Source organism: Triticum urartu, chromosome 5 (assembly GCF_003073215.2).
Source record: "Triticum urartu cultivar G1812 chromosome 5, Tu2.1, whole genome shotgun sequence".
Classification (NCBI taxonomy): Eukaryota; Viridiplantae; Streptophyta; class Magnoliopsida; order Poales; family Poaceae; genus Triticum; species Triticum urartu.
The window spans coordinates 83,758,841-83,773,164 of NC_053026.1; the positions used below are offsets into that span (position 1 = coordinate 83,758,841).

General features: G+C 44.3%; 1 protein-coding gene across 1 annotated transcript; it reads right to left on the minus strand.

The window, feature by feature from the left end:
• Positions 1-6,658: 6,658 nt before the first annotated feature.
• On the minus strand, positions 6,659-11,867 carry LOC125508008 (pyrophosphate--fructose 6-phosphate 1-phosphotransferase subunit alpha-like). Its single transcript, XM_048672552.1, has 20 exons — positions 11,751-11,867; positions 11,517-11,675; positions 11,249-11,421; positions 11,043-11,155; positions 10,695-10,769; positions 10,493-10,606; positions 10,177-10,244; positions 10,003-10,086; positions 9,823-9,876; positions 9,647-9,727; positions 9,466-9,559; positions 9,272-9,345; positions 9,078-9,188; positions 8,939-8,983; positions 8,806-8,862; positions 8,617-8,721; positions 8,429-8,545; positions 7,966-8,069; positions 7,101-7,266; positions 6,659-7,017 (listed from the first exon to the last, which is right to left on the minus strand). The coding sequence occupies exons 1-20, from the start codon at positions 11,775-11,777 to the stop codon at positions 6,880-6,882; spliced, it is 1,959 nt and encodes a 652-aa protein (XP_048528509.1). The 5' UTR covers positions 11,778-11,867; the 3' UTR covers positions 6,659-6,879.
• Positions 11,868-14,324: the final 2,457 nt, after the last annotated feature.

Here is a 14,324-nt window from a genome sequence, read left to right on the forward strand (position 1 = left end):
GTTCCTGATGATAGTGTCATTGACAAAGTTCTTCAATCATTGCCACCAAGCTACAAAAGCTTCGTAATGAACTATAACATGCAAGGGATGGATAAGACAATTCCCAAGATCTTCACAATGCTAAAGGCTACGGAGGTAGATCTCAAGAAGGAGCATCAAGTGTTGATGGTCAACAAGACCACTAGTTTCAAGAAGAAGGGCAAAGGGAAGAAGGGGAACTTCAAGAAGAATGACAAGCAAGTTGTTGCTCAAGTGAAGAAGCCCAAGTCTGGACCTAAGCCTGAGACTGAGTGCTTCTACTGCAAAGGGACTGGTCACTAGAAGCGGAACTGCCCCAAGTATTTGGCGGATAAGAAGGATGGCAAAGTGAAAGGTATATTTGATATACATGTTATTGATGTGTACCTTACTAATGCTCGTAGTAGCGCCTGGGTATTTGATACTAGTTCTATTGCTCATATTTGCAACTCGAAACATGGGCTACAGATTAAACGAAGATTGGCTAAGGACGAGGTGACGATGCGCGTGGGAAATGGTTCTGAAGTCGATGTGATCGCTGTCGGCACGCTACCTCTACATCTACCTTTGGGATTAGTTTAAGACCTGAATAATTGTTATTTGGTGCCAGCGTTAAGCATGAACATTATATCTGGATCTTGTTTGATGCGAGACGGTTATTCATTTAAATCAGAGAATAATAGTTGTTCTATTTGTATGAGTAATATCTTTTATGGTCATGCCCCCTTGATGAGTGGCCTATTTTTTATTGAATCTCGATAGTAGTGATACACATATTAATAGTATTAAAGCCAAAAGATACAAGTTTAATAATGATAGTGCAACTTATTTGTGGCACTGCCGTTTAGGTCATATTGGTGTAAAGAGCATGAAGAAACTCCATGCTGATGGGCTTTTGGAATCACTTGATTATGAATCACTTGATGCTTGCGAACCATGCCTCATGGGCAAGATGACTAAGACTCCGTTCTCCGGAACAATGGAGCGAGCAACAGACTTATTGGAAATAATACATACTGATGTATGTGGTGCGATGAGTATTGATGCTCGCGAAGGATATCGCTATTTTCTGACCTTCACAGATGATTTGAGCAGATATGGGTATATCTACTTAATGAAACATAAGTCTGAAACATTTGAAAAGTTTAAAGAATTTCAGAGTGAAGTGGAAAATCATCGTAATAAGAAAATAAAGCTTCTATGATCTGATCGTGGAGGTGAATATTTGAGTTATGAGTTTGGTTTTCATTTGAAACAATGTGGAATAGTTTCGTAACTCACGCCACCTGGAACACCACAACGTAATGGTGTGTCCGAACGTCGTAACCGCACTTTATTAGATATGGTGTGATCTATGATGTCTCTTACTGATTTACCGCTATCGTTTTGGGGTTATGCTTTAGAGACGGCTGCATTCAAGTTAAATAGGGCATCATCAAAATCCGTTGAGACGACACCATATGAATTGTGGTTTGGCAAGAAACCTGAGTTGTCGTTTCTTAAAGTTTGGGGCTGCGATGCTTATGTGAAAAAACTTCAACCTGATAAGCTCGAACCCAAATCGGAGAAATGTGTCTTCATAGGATACCCAAAGGAGACTGTTGGGTACACCTTCTATCATAGATCCGAAGGCAAGATATTCGTTGCTAATAATGGATCCTTTCTAGAGAAGGAGTTTCTCTCGAAAGAACTGAGTGGGAGGAAAGTAGAAGTTGATGAGGTAACTGTACCTTCTCCCTTATTGGAAAGTAGTTCATCATAGAAATCAGTTCCAGTGATTCCTCCACCAATTAGTGAGGAAGCTAATGATGATGATCATGAAACTTCTGATCAAGTTACTACCGAACCTTGTAGGTCAACCAGAGTAAGATCCGCACCAGAGTGGTATGGTAATCCTGTTCTGGAGGTCATGTTACTTGACCATGACGAACTTACGAACTATAAGGAAGCGACGATGAGCCCAGATTCCGCGAAATGGATCTCCAAGAAGAAGACTGACGCTGACGGTAATGTTACTGTCTACAAAGCTCGACTTGTTGCGAAAGGTTTTTGACAAGTTCAAGGAGTGGACTACGATGAGACCTTCTCACCCATAGCGATGCTTAAGTCTGTCCGAATCATGTTAGCAATTGCCGCATTTTATGATTATGAAATTTGGCAAATGGATGTCAAAAATGCAACTAGAAGGTTTTGTCGATCCAAAAGGTGCTAACAAAGTGTGCAAGCTCCAGCGATCCATTTATGGACTGGTGCAAGCCTCTCGGAGTTGGAATATACGCTTTGATAGTGTGATCAAAGCATATGGTTTTATACAGACTTTTGGAGAAGCCTGTATTTACAAGAAAGTGAATGGGAGCTTTGTAGCATTTCTGATATTATATATGTGGATGACATATTGTTGATTGGAAATGATACTGAATTTCTGAATGGCATAAAAGGATACTTGAATAAGAATTTTTCAATGAAAGACCTCGGTGAAGCTAGCTGCTTATATATTGGGCATCAAGATCTATAGAGATAGATCAAGACGCTTAATTGGACTTTCACAAAGCACATACCTTGATAAAGTTTTGAAGAAGTTCAAAATGGATCAGTCAAAGAAAGGGTTCTTGCCTATGTTACAAGGTGTGAAGTTGAGTCAGACTCAATGCCCGACCACTACAGAAGATAGAGAGAAAATAAAAGTCATTCCCTATGCATCAGCCATAGGTTCTATCATGTATGCAATGTTGTGTATCAGACCTGATGTGTGCCTTGCTATTAGTTTAGCAGGGAGGTACCAAAGTAATCTAGGAGTGGATCACTAGACAGCGGTCAAGAACATCCTGAAATACCTGAAAAGGACTAAGGATATGTTTCTCGTTTATGGAGGTGACAAAGAGCTCGTCGTAAACAGTTACATCGATGCAAGCTTTGACACTGATCCGGATGACTCTAAGTCGCAAACCGGATACATATTTATATTAAATGGTGGAGCTGTCAGTTGGTGTAGTTCCAAGCAGAGCGTCGTGGCGGGATCTACGTGTGAAACAGAGTACATAGCTGCTTCGGAAGCAGCAAATGAAGGAGTCTGGATGAAGGAATTCATATCCGATCTAGGTGTAATACCTAGTGCATCGGGTCCAATGAAAATCTTTTGTGACAATACTGGTGCAATTGTCTTGGCAAAGGAATCCAGATTTCACAAAAGAACATTCCATCCGCGATCAAGTCAAGGAGGGAGACATAGAGATTTGCAAGATACATATGGATCTGAATGTTGTAGACCCGTTGACTAAGCCTATCTCACGAGCAAAACATGATCAGCACCAAGACTTCATGGGTGTTAGAATCATTACTATGTAATCTAGATTATTGACTCTAGTGCAAGTGGGAGACTGAAGGAAATATGCCCTAGAGGCAGTAATAAAGTTGTTATTTGTATTTCCTTATATCATGATAAATGTTTATTATTCATGCTAGAATTTTATTAACCGGAAACGTAGTACATGTGTGGATACATAGACAAACAGAGTGTCCCTAGTATGCCTCTACTTAACTAGGTCGTTAATCAAAGATGGTTAAGTTTCCTAGACATAGACATGTGTTATCATTTGATGAACGGGATCACATCATTAGAGAATGATGTGATGGACAAGACCCATCTGTTAGCTTAGCATAATGATCGTTTAGTTTTTCTGCTATTGCTTTCTTCATGACTTATACATGTTCCTTAGACTATGAGATTATGCAACTCCCGAATACCATAGGAACACCTTGTGTGCTATCAAACATCACAACGTAACTGAGTGATTATAAAGATGCTCTACAGATGTCTCCAATGGTGTTTGTTGAGTTGGCATGGATAGAGATTAGGATTTGCCACTCCGTGTATCGGAGAGGTATCTCTGGGCCCTCTCGGTAATGCACATCACTATGAGCCTTGTAAGCAATGTGACTAATGAGTTAGTAACGGAATGATGCATTACAGAACGAGTAAAGAGACTTTCCGGTGACGAGATTGAACTAGGTATGATGATACCAACGATCGAATCTCGGGCAAGTAACATACCGATGACAAAGGGAACAACGTATGTTGTTATGCGGTTTGATCGATAAAGATCTTCGTAGAATATGTAGGAGCCAATATGAGCATCCAGGTTCCGCTATTGGTTATTGACCGGAGATATGTCTCAGTCATGTCTACATAGTTCTCGAACCCATAGGGTCCGCATGCTTAACGTTCAATGACGATTTGTATTATGAGTTTCGTGTTTTGATGAACCGAAGTTTGTTTGGAATCCCGGATGAGATCATGGATATGGCGAGGAGTCTCGAAATGGTCGAGACATAAAGATTCATATATTGAAAGACTACATTCGGACACCGAAATAGTTCGGGTCGTTTCGGAGTACCGGGGGTTACCGGACCCCCCCCCCCCGGAGGTTAATGGGCCACCATGGACCTTAGTGGAGAAGAGAAAGGGCCGGCCAGAGGTGGTGTGCGTCCCCCCCCCCCTTCCCAGTCTGAATTGGACAAGGGGAGGGGGCGGCGCCCCCCTCCTTCCTTCCTTCTCTTCTCTTCCTCCTTTCCTTCTTCTCCTACTTGGACTAGGAAAGGGGGGGCCGAATCCTACTTGGACCGGGAGTCCAAGTAGGACTCCCCCATGGCGCCCCCCTAGGGCCGACCACCTCTCCTCCCCCACTTTATATACATGGGAGGGGGCACCCCAAAGACACACCAAGTCTTCTCTTAGCCGTGTGCGGTGCCCCCCTCCATAGTTACACACATCGATCATATCGTCGTAGTGCTTAGGCGAAGCCCTGCGCCGATAACTTCGTCATCACCGTCATCACGCCATCGTGCTGACGGAACTCTCCCTCGACCTCATCTGGATCAAGAGCTCGAGGGACGTCATCGAGCTGAACATGTGCTGAATGCGGAGGTGTCATACGTTCGGTACTTGGATCGGTTGGATCGTGAAGACGTTCGACTACATCAACCGCGTTACTAAACGCTTCCGCTTTCGGTCTATGAGGATACGTGGACACACTCTCCCCGCTCGTTGCTATGCTTCTCCTAGATAGATCTTGCGTGATCGTAGGAAATTTTTGAATTACTACGTTCCCTAACAATATATACCCCTCCACCCCCCTCTTACTAAGTAAGAGAGCCATCAGAATGTACCAATACTTTCACTACTCATTTTCCTAAAGAGAATCATCTACTCATGTGTTGAGATCAAGAGATTCCATTCCTACCATTTGAACCTTGATTTCTAGCCTTTCTCAAGTTGCTTTCCACTCAAATCCTTCTTCCACCGTAGCTAAATCTGTGAGAGAGAGTCGAGTGTTGGGTTGGCTATCATTTGAAGCGCAAGTGCAAGGAGTTTACTATCATCACACCATCTATTACCTTTTGGAGAGTGATGTCTCCTAGATTGGTTAGATGTCGCTTGAAAGCCTCCGACATGATGTGGAGTTGAACCAAGAAATTTGTACGGGCAAGGAGATCGCATACTTTGTGAAGATCTACCCGAGTGAGGCAAGTCCTTCATGGGTGATGGCCATGATGGAATAGACAACGTTGCTTTTTCGTGGACCCTTCGTGGGTGGAGCTCTCCGTGGAATCACACAGCCATTACCCTTCATGGGTTGAAGTCTCCATTAACTTGGACGTACGATAGCACCACTTATCAGAACCATGCCAAAAATCTTTGTGTCCCCATTGTGTTTGCCTTCTCCAAACCCCTCCTTTACTTACATATACAATGTCTTACTTTTCGTTGCAATACTCTTAAAATTGCATGGGTACGATGTTGCTTGACTTATCATAATTGCTAAAATCTGCTTACAACTAAATTTAAAAAAATTAAGTTTTATTTGATCAAGTAGTCTAATTACCCCCTCTAAATATATTTTCAATCCTACAACTAACTAAACCACCTTTAAAGCCTCAGATCTAGCCATGCAGATCCGGAGATCACCCACAACAGCATTGCCACCACGGGAGCCCTGATGCACCGGCCACTGACAGAGTGCACCACTACTGGAGCCTGGAGGAGGTCCGCCATCCCACCTTGCCAAAGCCGTCGGGAAAGATCCCGCTCCCGCTGGTCACCGTCGCTGATCTGATCCAATCTGGAGCCAAACCACCAGATCGCTGGCGCAATTCTGCCTTGATCAGGGGCACCACCACGCCCTGCCACCGCAGGCCGCCTGAGCTTCAACCACCGCCACCGACCAGGGCTACCACCCCAAGATCTAGGTCGGACATCGTCGCCGCCATCGGCCACACCCAACCCCACCCCCATCCTCTGGACGATCTCCACCCGCGCCACCACAAACGCCACTGTCGGGAGCCACCGCGCCGACATGGACCGACGAAAAGGCCGCTCCCCCATGATCCAGCGCCCTCCCCGCCGTTCAACCCAGGAGAAGGAGGAACAACCCTTCACCGCTACCGTCAACCGCACGGGCTTTGCCCGGCGCCGGCCTCTCGTGTCGCCCGCAAGGGGTGCGACGCGAGAGGGAGGATTGGCCTCCGGTTGATGAGTTGATGATCTCCGGTTGTACATTCAGTAAGGTTGCAATGTCCGAATTATAAGTCATTACTTAGAACAACTACAAGTCATTTGCAATCAAAAGTTTTCGAGACTAACTGATCCTGAAGTTCTGATTACTTCAGCTCGAGTCTATCGGTTGCTCATCACAAACATATCCAGTCTCACACAAGGATTATTAACTAGTACTATTATCTCGACGTTTGCTGGCATATAGACTGCAGTGCTTTCACACGCTGTCCTTCAAAAAAGGATCACAGAGGAAAACATAATAGCTCAAGCCAGCCTCCTGTAACTCAGATGCAGTGAGTGATTCATGCTCAGTTGAAATGGTAGAGAGGCAGCTCAGCATTGAGAGGGTGGGACATCACTGTCAGCACATGTGTCACTGAGATCATCGAGCTTATCGCCGCTTTGAGGGTGTCCCTTGAGCAACCGGGCTTCACGATCGTCTTCACCTGTAAGTAAATTCATTGGTAGTCTTGGCATAGTTTGAAACACGAGACAGGCAACAAAATGCAACTGGGTTTCTGGCACGAACCTTGTCGAGATACAGTTTTAGCATTTCGATGTCGCCCATGTAGTCCTGGTCTTCAATGGTCAGTGTGATTGGCTTTGCATCCGAACCAGGTCCTTCAAATTGAATACCTCCAGGAGTCCTGTAGAAGTCATCAAGGAGAAAGCTCGAAGCTTTCTCTCGCAGCAACCTGAGTCACACATGAAACAATTCAGTTTGTATAAGGCGTAAGATCGTGACCAGATAAAAGCAGGACTTTTAAGTGTTACTACTACTAGGAGTAATCGGGCATTATTTTCTTGTAAAATTTCATTATGCATCATGAACTGATGCGTTACTTTTGGTCAATGATGACCTCTAAATAAAATGAGTTCCCTAGCCTTCGTGTTTTATTATATCAGGGGTCTCGTAAATCGCTGAATGTGATTTATGTTATCAATATTTAAACCAACAAGTTCTTTTACAGGTTATTTCTTGCGGGAATTTTTTACAGGTTAAATTATTCAGTTTCGAAGTATAAACGTTTCTCAACAATATGTATAATGTTTTTTTGTGGGAATATGTTTAATGGTTCTGCTGTAGTAAAATCTTAACATTACATATTTTTCTGTTATAGTTAAGGCTCGACCTGTCCATACTGCTCAATCATAGGGGAATATGTTTAATGATAGGGGAGTTATACTGGGGATCCTCTTCCCCCCTACTGCTCAATTGGTTTGGTTATTGATAGTCTGTCAGCTATGCTTAATGCAGCTAGAGGGGCTGGGACATTCATTTGGTTGAACACTTGATTCCAGTATTTTTTTTCCTCATCTACAGTAATGAAGATGACACCTAATTTTTAGTGTAGAAAACTGATGTAGATATAACCAATCTGGTAATGACTTACTCATATGCCTTCCCTTTCAGGTCGATAGGAGAAGGATGAATGGCAGGCTTTCCTATAGGGATTGCCCCCGGGCCACGTAAATGCCTCCTGACACTCATCATTGCCTGTTAATGACAACAACAAGTATTACTGGGTCAGTAAGGACTACTTAAACAGAAGATAACTCTTTTTGTACTGAATTCAGACAATACTTAAACACAACAAGTTTTACAGAAGTAGTCTAGTCAACAAGCAGTCCAGAATGCGAGTATGGCCGAAGAAATTTCTAGTTGACAAGAAGTCTAGTGGACAAAATAATTCTTGCTTATCTGCTTCTTAATTGTACATGATGGGTTTTTACTTAACCACAAAAATATTAAGGAATAGAAATTGATACAAGTGCTTTTTTTTTGTCAAGACCATGCTTTAAAGTCTAAACAAAAGATTAAGGAATAGAAATGGCAACACATAATAAATATCTTACAGTTAGTGGGGCAGCAGCACATCGCCACTTGTGTACAGGGTCCTTGAGATTAGCCACAGTTGCCATGTAGCCAGTCAAACCAGCTGCTATCATATGCAGGGAGATATGGCCAAGAACCTGCATAGTTCAAATATTAGAGTATTTTGCCTTTAAAAAAATATTATATTCGTACAAGTTACAATCCTTACATAAGCATAGTCACAGTCAAAGTTTGACGGTAGTGATCCTCGAGCCTGATATCCAAAGAAATGGCAGACTGAACTGAACTTCTTTCCCTTGTATCTCCCTTCTTTCTGGAAATTAAGCAACATGATCAGAAGGGACTAATCCTGAAATTTTAAAACCCAAATAAAAGAAACAGAAGCGTCAAAACTCACTGTTCTTTTTATCATTTCTGCTTCTACCAAGTGAGCTAACAGTTGTTCGGTGTCAATCTGTCAAAGCGACAATGTGATACCAACGGTTGCATGATAAAAATTACAGCAACTAAGAGCATGGCGAGTCACAAACCTGGGACAACTGGGCAGAGTTGTCAGATTCTTGATGGAGGAGGAGCTGAGTGAAAAATGGAATGTATTTGGAACTTAGTTTATGTTAATCAGCTAATGTCATAAGACTATGCAAAGAAACTTTGCTGGAAATGCAGCACCTCTCTTCTGATGAAGGGTGGTAAGAACTGGAACAGTGCCGCTGCCCACGGAGACAGTTGTGTTGGTATCTCTGTAACAGGCACATTATTGTTGTGAAGGTTACTGATTTCCTGGAATGGTTGAACAGAAATGAATAAGGTGGAACCAAAGTTATGTTCTTCATCTTATTATCAGGTGGCCAGAACCATTATACCTGAATGAGTGCATACATTTCTGGAATGCTTTCTATCAGTCCCTCTGGTATAAGGAGCACACCATGGTGTTTTCCTGAACATGGATACCGGGACATCAATTTATCACAAAATATATGTATGAAGATGGCATAAAAATGATGGGCAAAGTTTTCAGCTAATCTCGCAAACAAACCGGCCGAAGGGCTGTACAAACCTAATTCTGCCCTTGCTTGTACTCCGTCACATATCTTGTTTATAACTTCCATCAGTGTGAGTTTTGACAATGCCACCTCCTCTCCCATGATAAGCTGCATGGAGAAATTCAAAAGCATAAAGCTGATAATATTGTTTTTCTCATGCATAGTAGTCTGGCTGACAAGTTTGATGACTCATACCATGTTCGGGTGCGATTGGAGCGCACATTCTAAGGCGACATGAGACGCTTTTCGACCCATCAAACGAACAAAATAGTAGTACTGGTAGGAAAATGAACAGAAGGCAAGTGCTATATTAATGATACGTAATTAGGATTATTTAACATCTAATCCGAATGAGTGAATTATAGCGTTACCTTTCCAGCCGAGATTGCATCCAGGCAAACATTGCTTATAAGCTGAGAATTCACCTGAAAAAGAATTTCCATAAATGACAGGGGTAATAAACTGACAGTGCTAAACCACATCCGATGCCTCTTTAATTATGCGCAGGACATTTCGTCGTAGAAAATTTCTCGTGGAATCCAGTGGGTCACCTTGCACACTGTATCAAATCCAACGGTTGTCTCGACAAACTGGTTTTTGAGATCGCCATTCAGTGAAACAGGCACACCAACGACCTGTTCAATAAAGACATTAGTTCCTGAGAGACTTCTTGGGCCCTTTAAGAATACAAGCATTTGATATTACAGCTTAAATTAATACAGTACCTTGGTCTTACAGTTCTTTTGGACAAGGGTCTCTGCAAGCTGTGCAGCATCTGAATTGGAAGTCACTCCTGATAACAGAGAATAACTGCAGTGTTAAAAGAACCACGTACATGCTTCTACTGAGATGGGATATTTGATGGGTCTGAAATTGCAACACTAATTATGCTTGAAAACATATCATGCATGTTGACAACATGGTACACTATATAATATAACTCAAAATAGCTCGTGCATCATATTATTGGCGTAGGTAAACCTGGATCATTAGTTTTCATGGACTGTCATAACAAATTTTATTGGGTTTTCGTGTTGGTACCTCCAACAATGACCAGGCCATCCAAGTTAAGATCTTGGCACGTCGTCATAGCAGCACTCACTTGCTTACTCGAGCGGATCTGGTCAATACTTCTGCCCAGCAAATCGAAACCACCTGGGAAAACAGAGGTGCAAAGTTTATTCTGTCATCCATAAGAACTGCAGAAGCGTGTCAAGAACCGACGGTAGATGAACACACTTACCCTGGTTCTTGTATGAAGCAAGAACATCATCTGTGATCTCCAATGTCTTGTTTGCAAACAGCCCCTCAGTCCCACCTACACACAAGCACAACCTACTTTAAATAAACAAAATTCCTTCATTTCTTATTATAGGGCCGTATGCATCGTTCTGATGCAGAGGCCGGGGAATCCTTCTTTTCAAAAAAAAATTCATTTCTTATATAGAGCCAATTAGTATGTGAGAAAAAAAATCCAGATGTTGACGCAATATCAAGAAAATATTTTTTCCCTTGGAAAACTATTTTACCTTTGGAAACTGAGCCGCAAAAAAAAACATAAGAAGTTGAGACTTTGGAACTAAAAGATTACCAATAAATCCGTAGAGAATACTCTGGGGATTGTAAGCCTTGAGAGCATCATGGAGGCCCCAGACCACATTGTGGCCTCCAGGTGACTGCCTCCCGGAGAAGACCACACCCACCCTGCAAAATCAGCATCACTGTATGCATCAGTGTTGCAGATTCCCATTGGACGGATATATTATCAAAGGATCCGGGCTAGCTGCTGAGCTTGACCTGATGGGCGGGCGCTCGTCGACGGCCTTGCCAGCCCCGGCGGTGCCGTCCGGCGCGAGAAAAGTGACCAGCCGCTGGCCGTAGGTGCGCGGGAAGGCCTGGGCGACGGCGTGCGCGCCGGTGGGGTCGATGGTGGCGGTCGCGTCGCCGTACTCCACCCTCACCGTTGCTCCCTGGGACAGACAACGAGCCCTTTAAGTATCACTACTCATCATCCAAGAACGAGAGAGCGGGGATGGGCAGCAGGGACACGACGGTGGATGATCACCTGGAGGCAGGGCGGGAGGCGGGGCTGGTACAGCGCCCGCCTCTGCTGCAGGGGCCCCGCCAGCTCCGTGGGCGCGCCGTAGTCCGCGTTCATCCCTCCCTCTTGATCGATCGGTCGGCACAAGATTAACGATTTTACTCGCTGGTTGGTGGAGTTGTGCTGCAGGTGCTGTGCGTTGGTCTGGTGAAGAAAGACAGGGGAAGATATGATATGAGAGTGTGGGTATTGTCATACCACGGGGCGGCGCCGGCGGTTTGACATGCGTCGTCGTTGTCTGTTTCGTCAAACCGGCGGGAGAGCGACACACCGGTGCTGTCCCTAGGCTATGGGCTGCCCCCTGATTTTTCTGTGCTTTTTGCTTCTTCGAATGTATGCCCGACTCTTTATTCACGGAGGGGGCGGCCGGAAAGCGACGCCCACTGCCCATTGATTTATACTGTTGACACGAAAGTATTCGATGATTTGATTGCACATATAGCTAAACTGCTAAAGTGTTGCTTTTGCATAGAGATATTTTTGTTGGCTCGTGGGAAGATCCTCTGATTATTCTCAACCGGATGACTTTAGCCAGCTGTCTGATCTGTGGCCGTCCGATCGCAGCAGCACAACGCACCGCCGAGCGCGTGACAGGCTTCAACGGAGCACTGATGACACCCCAGTGAAGCTCCCTTACAGCTCTCATGGCACGCCACGCAGCGCGACAAAAGTTGCAACGTAGCACCGACAATGTCCTGCGAAGCTCTATTGCAGCTCCGGCGAAGCTCCCTTGCATCCCCGTCACAGTTTCCAGGGCCCAAGCGGCGCTCCATTGCATCCCCGTCACAGCTTCCATAGCTCCGGCGCCATGACAAAAGCTCCAACACAACAGACGGTGAGCAACCCAGCCTCCTCCTGAGTGCGGCATTGCGGCACCAACGGTGAGCGGTGCCCCACATCCGGCCTTCGCGCTGCCTTGCAACACTGGTGGTGAGCAACCCAGCATCCTCCTACGTGTTGCATCGTAGACCGGTCAGGAGCGGCGCCCACCTCCGGTGTTCGTGCTGCATTGCAACACCGATGGCGGCGATACGCTAGTGGCCGGCGTCGCCTCTTCATGGCGAGGACGCAACAGTTGGTGTTGTGTCCCCTCGCCCGCAGCAACAACACAACTATTTGGGGTGGTATGCAGCTGGCGGTGGTCGTCGTCGTCCCTCCTGATTCGTAACAGCGACGGCTAGAGGTCAACGTCACCATGGGCACCCTCTCCCTCTCGGATACGACGAAAGATAGATGGAGAGGGGGAAGAGACACTAGTAGAAAACAGGGCTTTGATCACAACGCAATATACACATTAGTCCTGGTTGCATTACGAACCGGGACTAATGTGAGCATTAGTTCCGGTTCGAGCGACTAAAGGCATTAGTCCTGGTTCAAATGGGCCCTTTAGTCCCGGTTTGAGACACGAACCGGGACAAAAGGGCATCGCACCCTTTAGTCCCGGTTCATGTCTCAAACCGGGACTAAAGATTAGACCTTTAGTCCTGGTTCAAGATATGAACTGCGACTAAAGGGTGTGATGCCTTTTTGTCCCAGTTCGTGTCTCAAACCAGGACTAAAGTGCTCATTTCTCAAACTCTACCCCCCCCCCTCCCCTGTGTATCGCCATTTCAGTTTTGAAAAACACAAAAGAAAATGATAAAAACTTCAAAAAATAAAATTCTTCGAGATGTAGTTATATTACTACATCTACTAGTTAGGAAAATTAAAAAACTTAAATTTGGACATGTTTTGCAAAAAAGTGTCATAAAAAGTAAAACGGTTATAACTTTTGCATACGATGTTGAAAAAAAACCCGTATAATATATCAAAATGTTCAGCACGAAAATCCGCATCCGGTTTTGACCGCCTACGGCATGTTTGCAAATTTTTAGAATCTTCAAATTCTTAAAGGAAAAAAAAGATATGCTCAAATTTCAGTTTTTTTGAATTTTGGTTAAATCTGGTCAAACTATGGTCAAACTACTTATTCTAGTGTTACTACATAATTATTCAAGAATATTAGTGTTACTAAATAATTATTTCAATTTTTTAAATTTTGGTCAAATCTATGGTCAAATTACGGGCCTGTTCTGAACTCCTCCAGCTCCATGCTTCAAAAACTTCACAGATGATTTTGACCCGAACGCTTGGGCTCCAAGAAGCTGGATTCTCGAAGCTAAGCCCGACCGTAGTGCAAAAATCAGAAGCGAGCTCGGCCTAGCTGCACAGAATGAAAAAGCTGGAGTTCACGTAATTTACAGGAGCTTGCCACCGCTAAAGATACATGTTCGCTTCTCCCCCTCGAGAAAATAGAACGTTTCGCTACTGTAGCGACACCCCTTGCCTCGCTGACCCACTTCCTCCTCGAATCTGTGTGTTCGCTAGCCTTATTGGGCTGCCTCCAGCCGGCCAAATCTATCCCGAACAGGCCACTGTGTCTCAGTTGGGCTGCAGCGCTAGAGAAGCTGCCGATGCAGTAGAACGGACCTGGGATCGCTACGTGGAGTAGAAGCTACGATAAGAAGCTGGTTTTGAGAAGTTTTGTGAAGCCAGATGAGTTCAGAACAGGCCCTACTTATTCAAGAAATATTAATGTTACTAAATAATTATTGTTTTTTAGAATAATAGTTTCAAACTCAACCAATGAAACGTGTGACTTCATGCTTAAGCTAAACTCCTGAGGGTTAATAGGATTGACATCTTATTATTGTCAGGAAAACAACAAGTGCAGACTTGGAAACGAGAGGGAATAGAACTGGAAGTTAAGCGTGCTCAGGCTGGAGTAGTGAG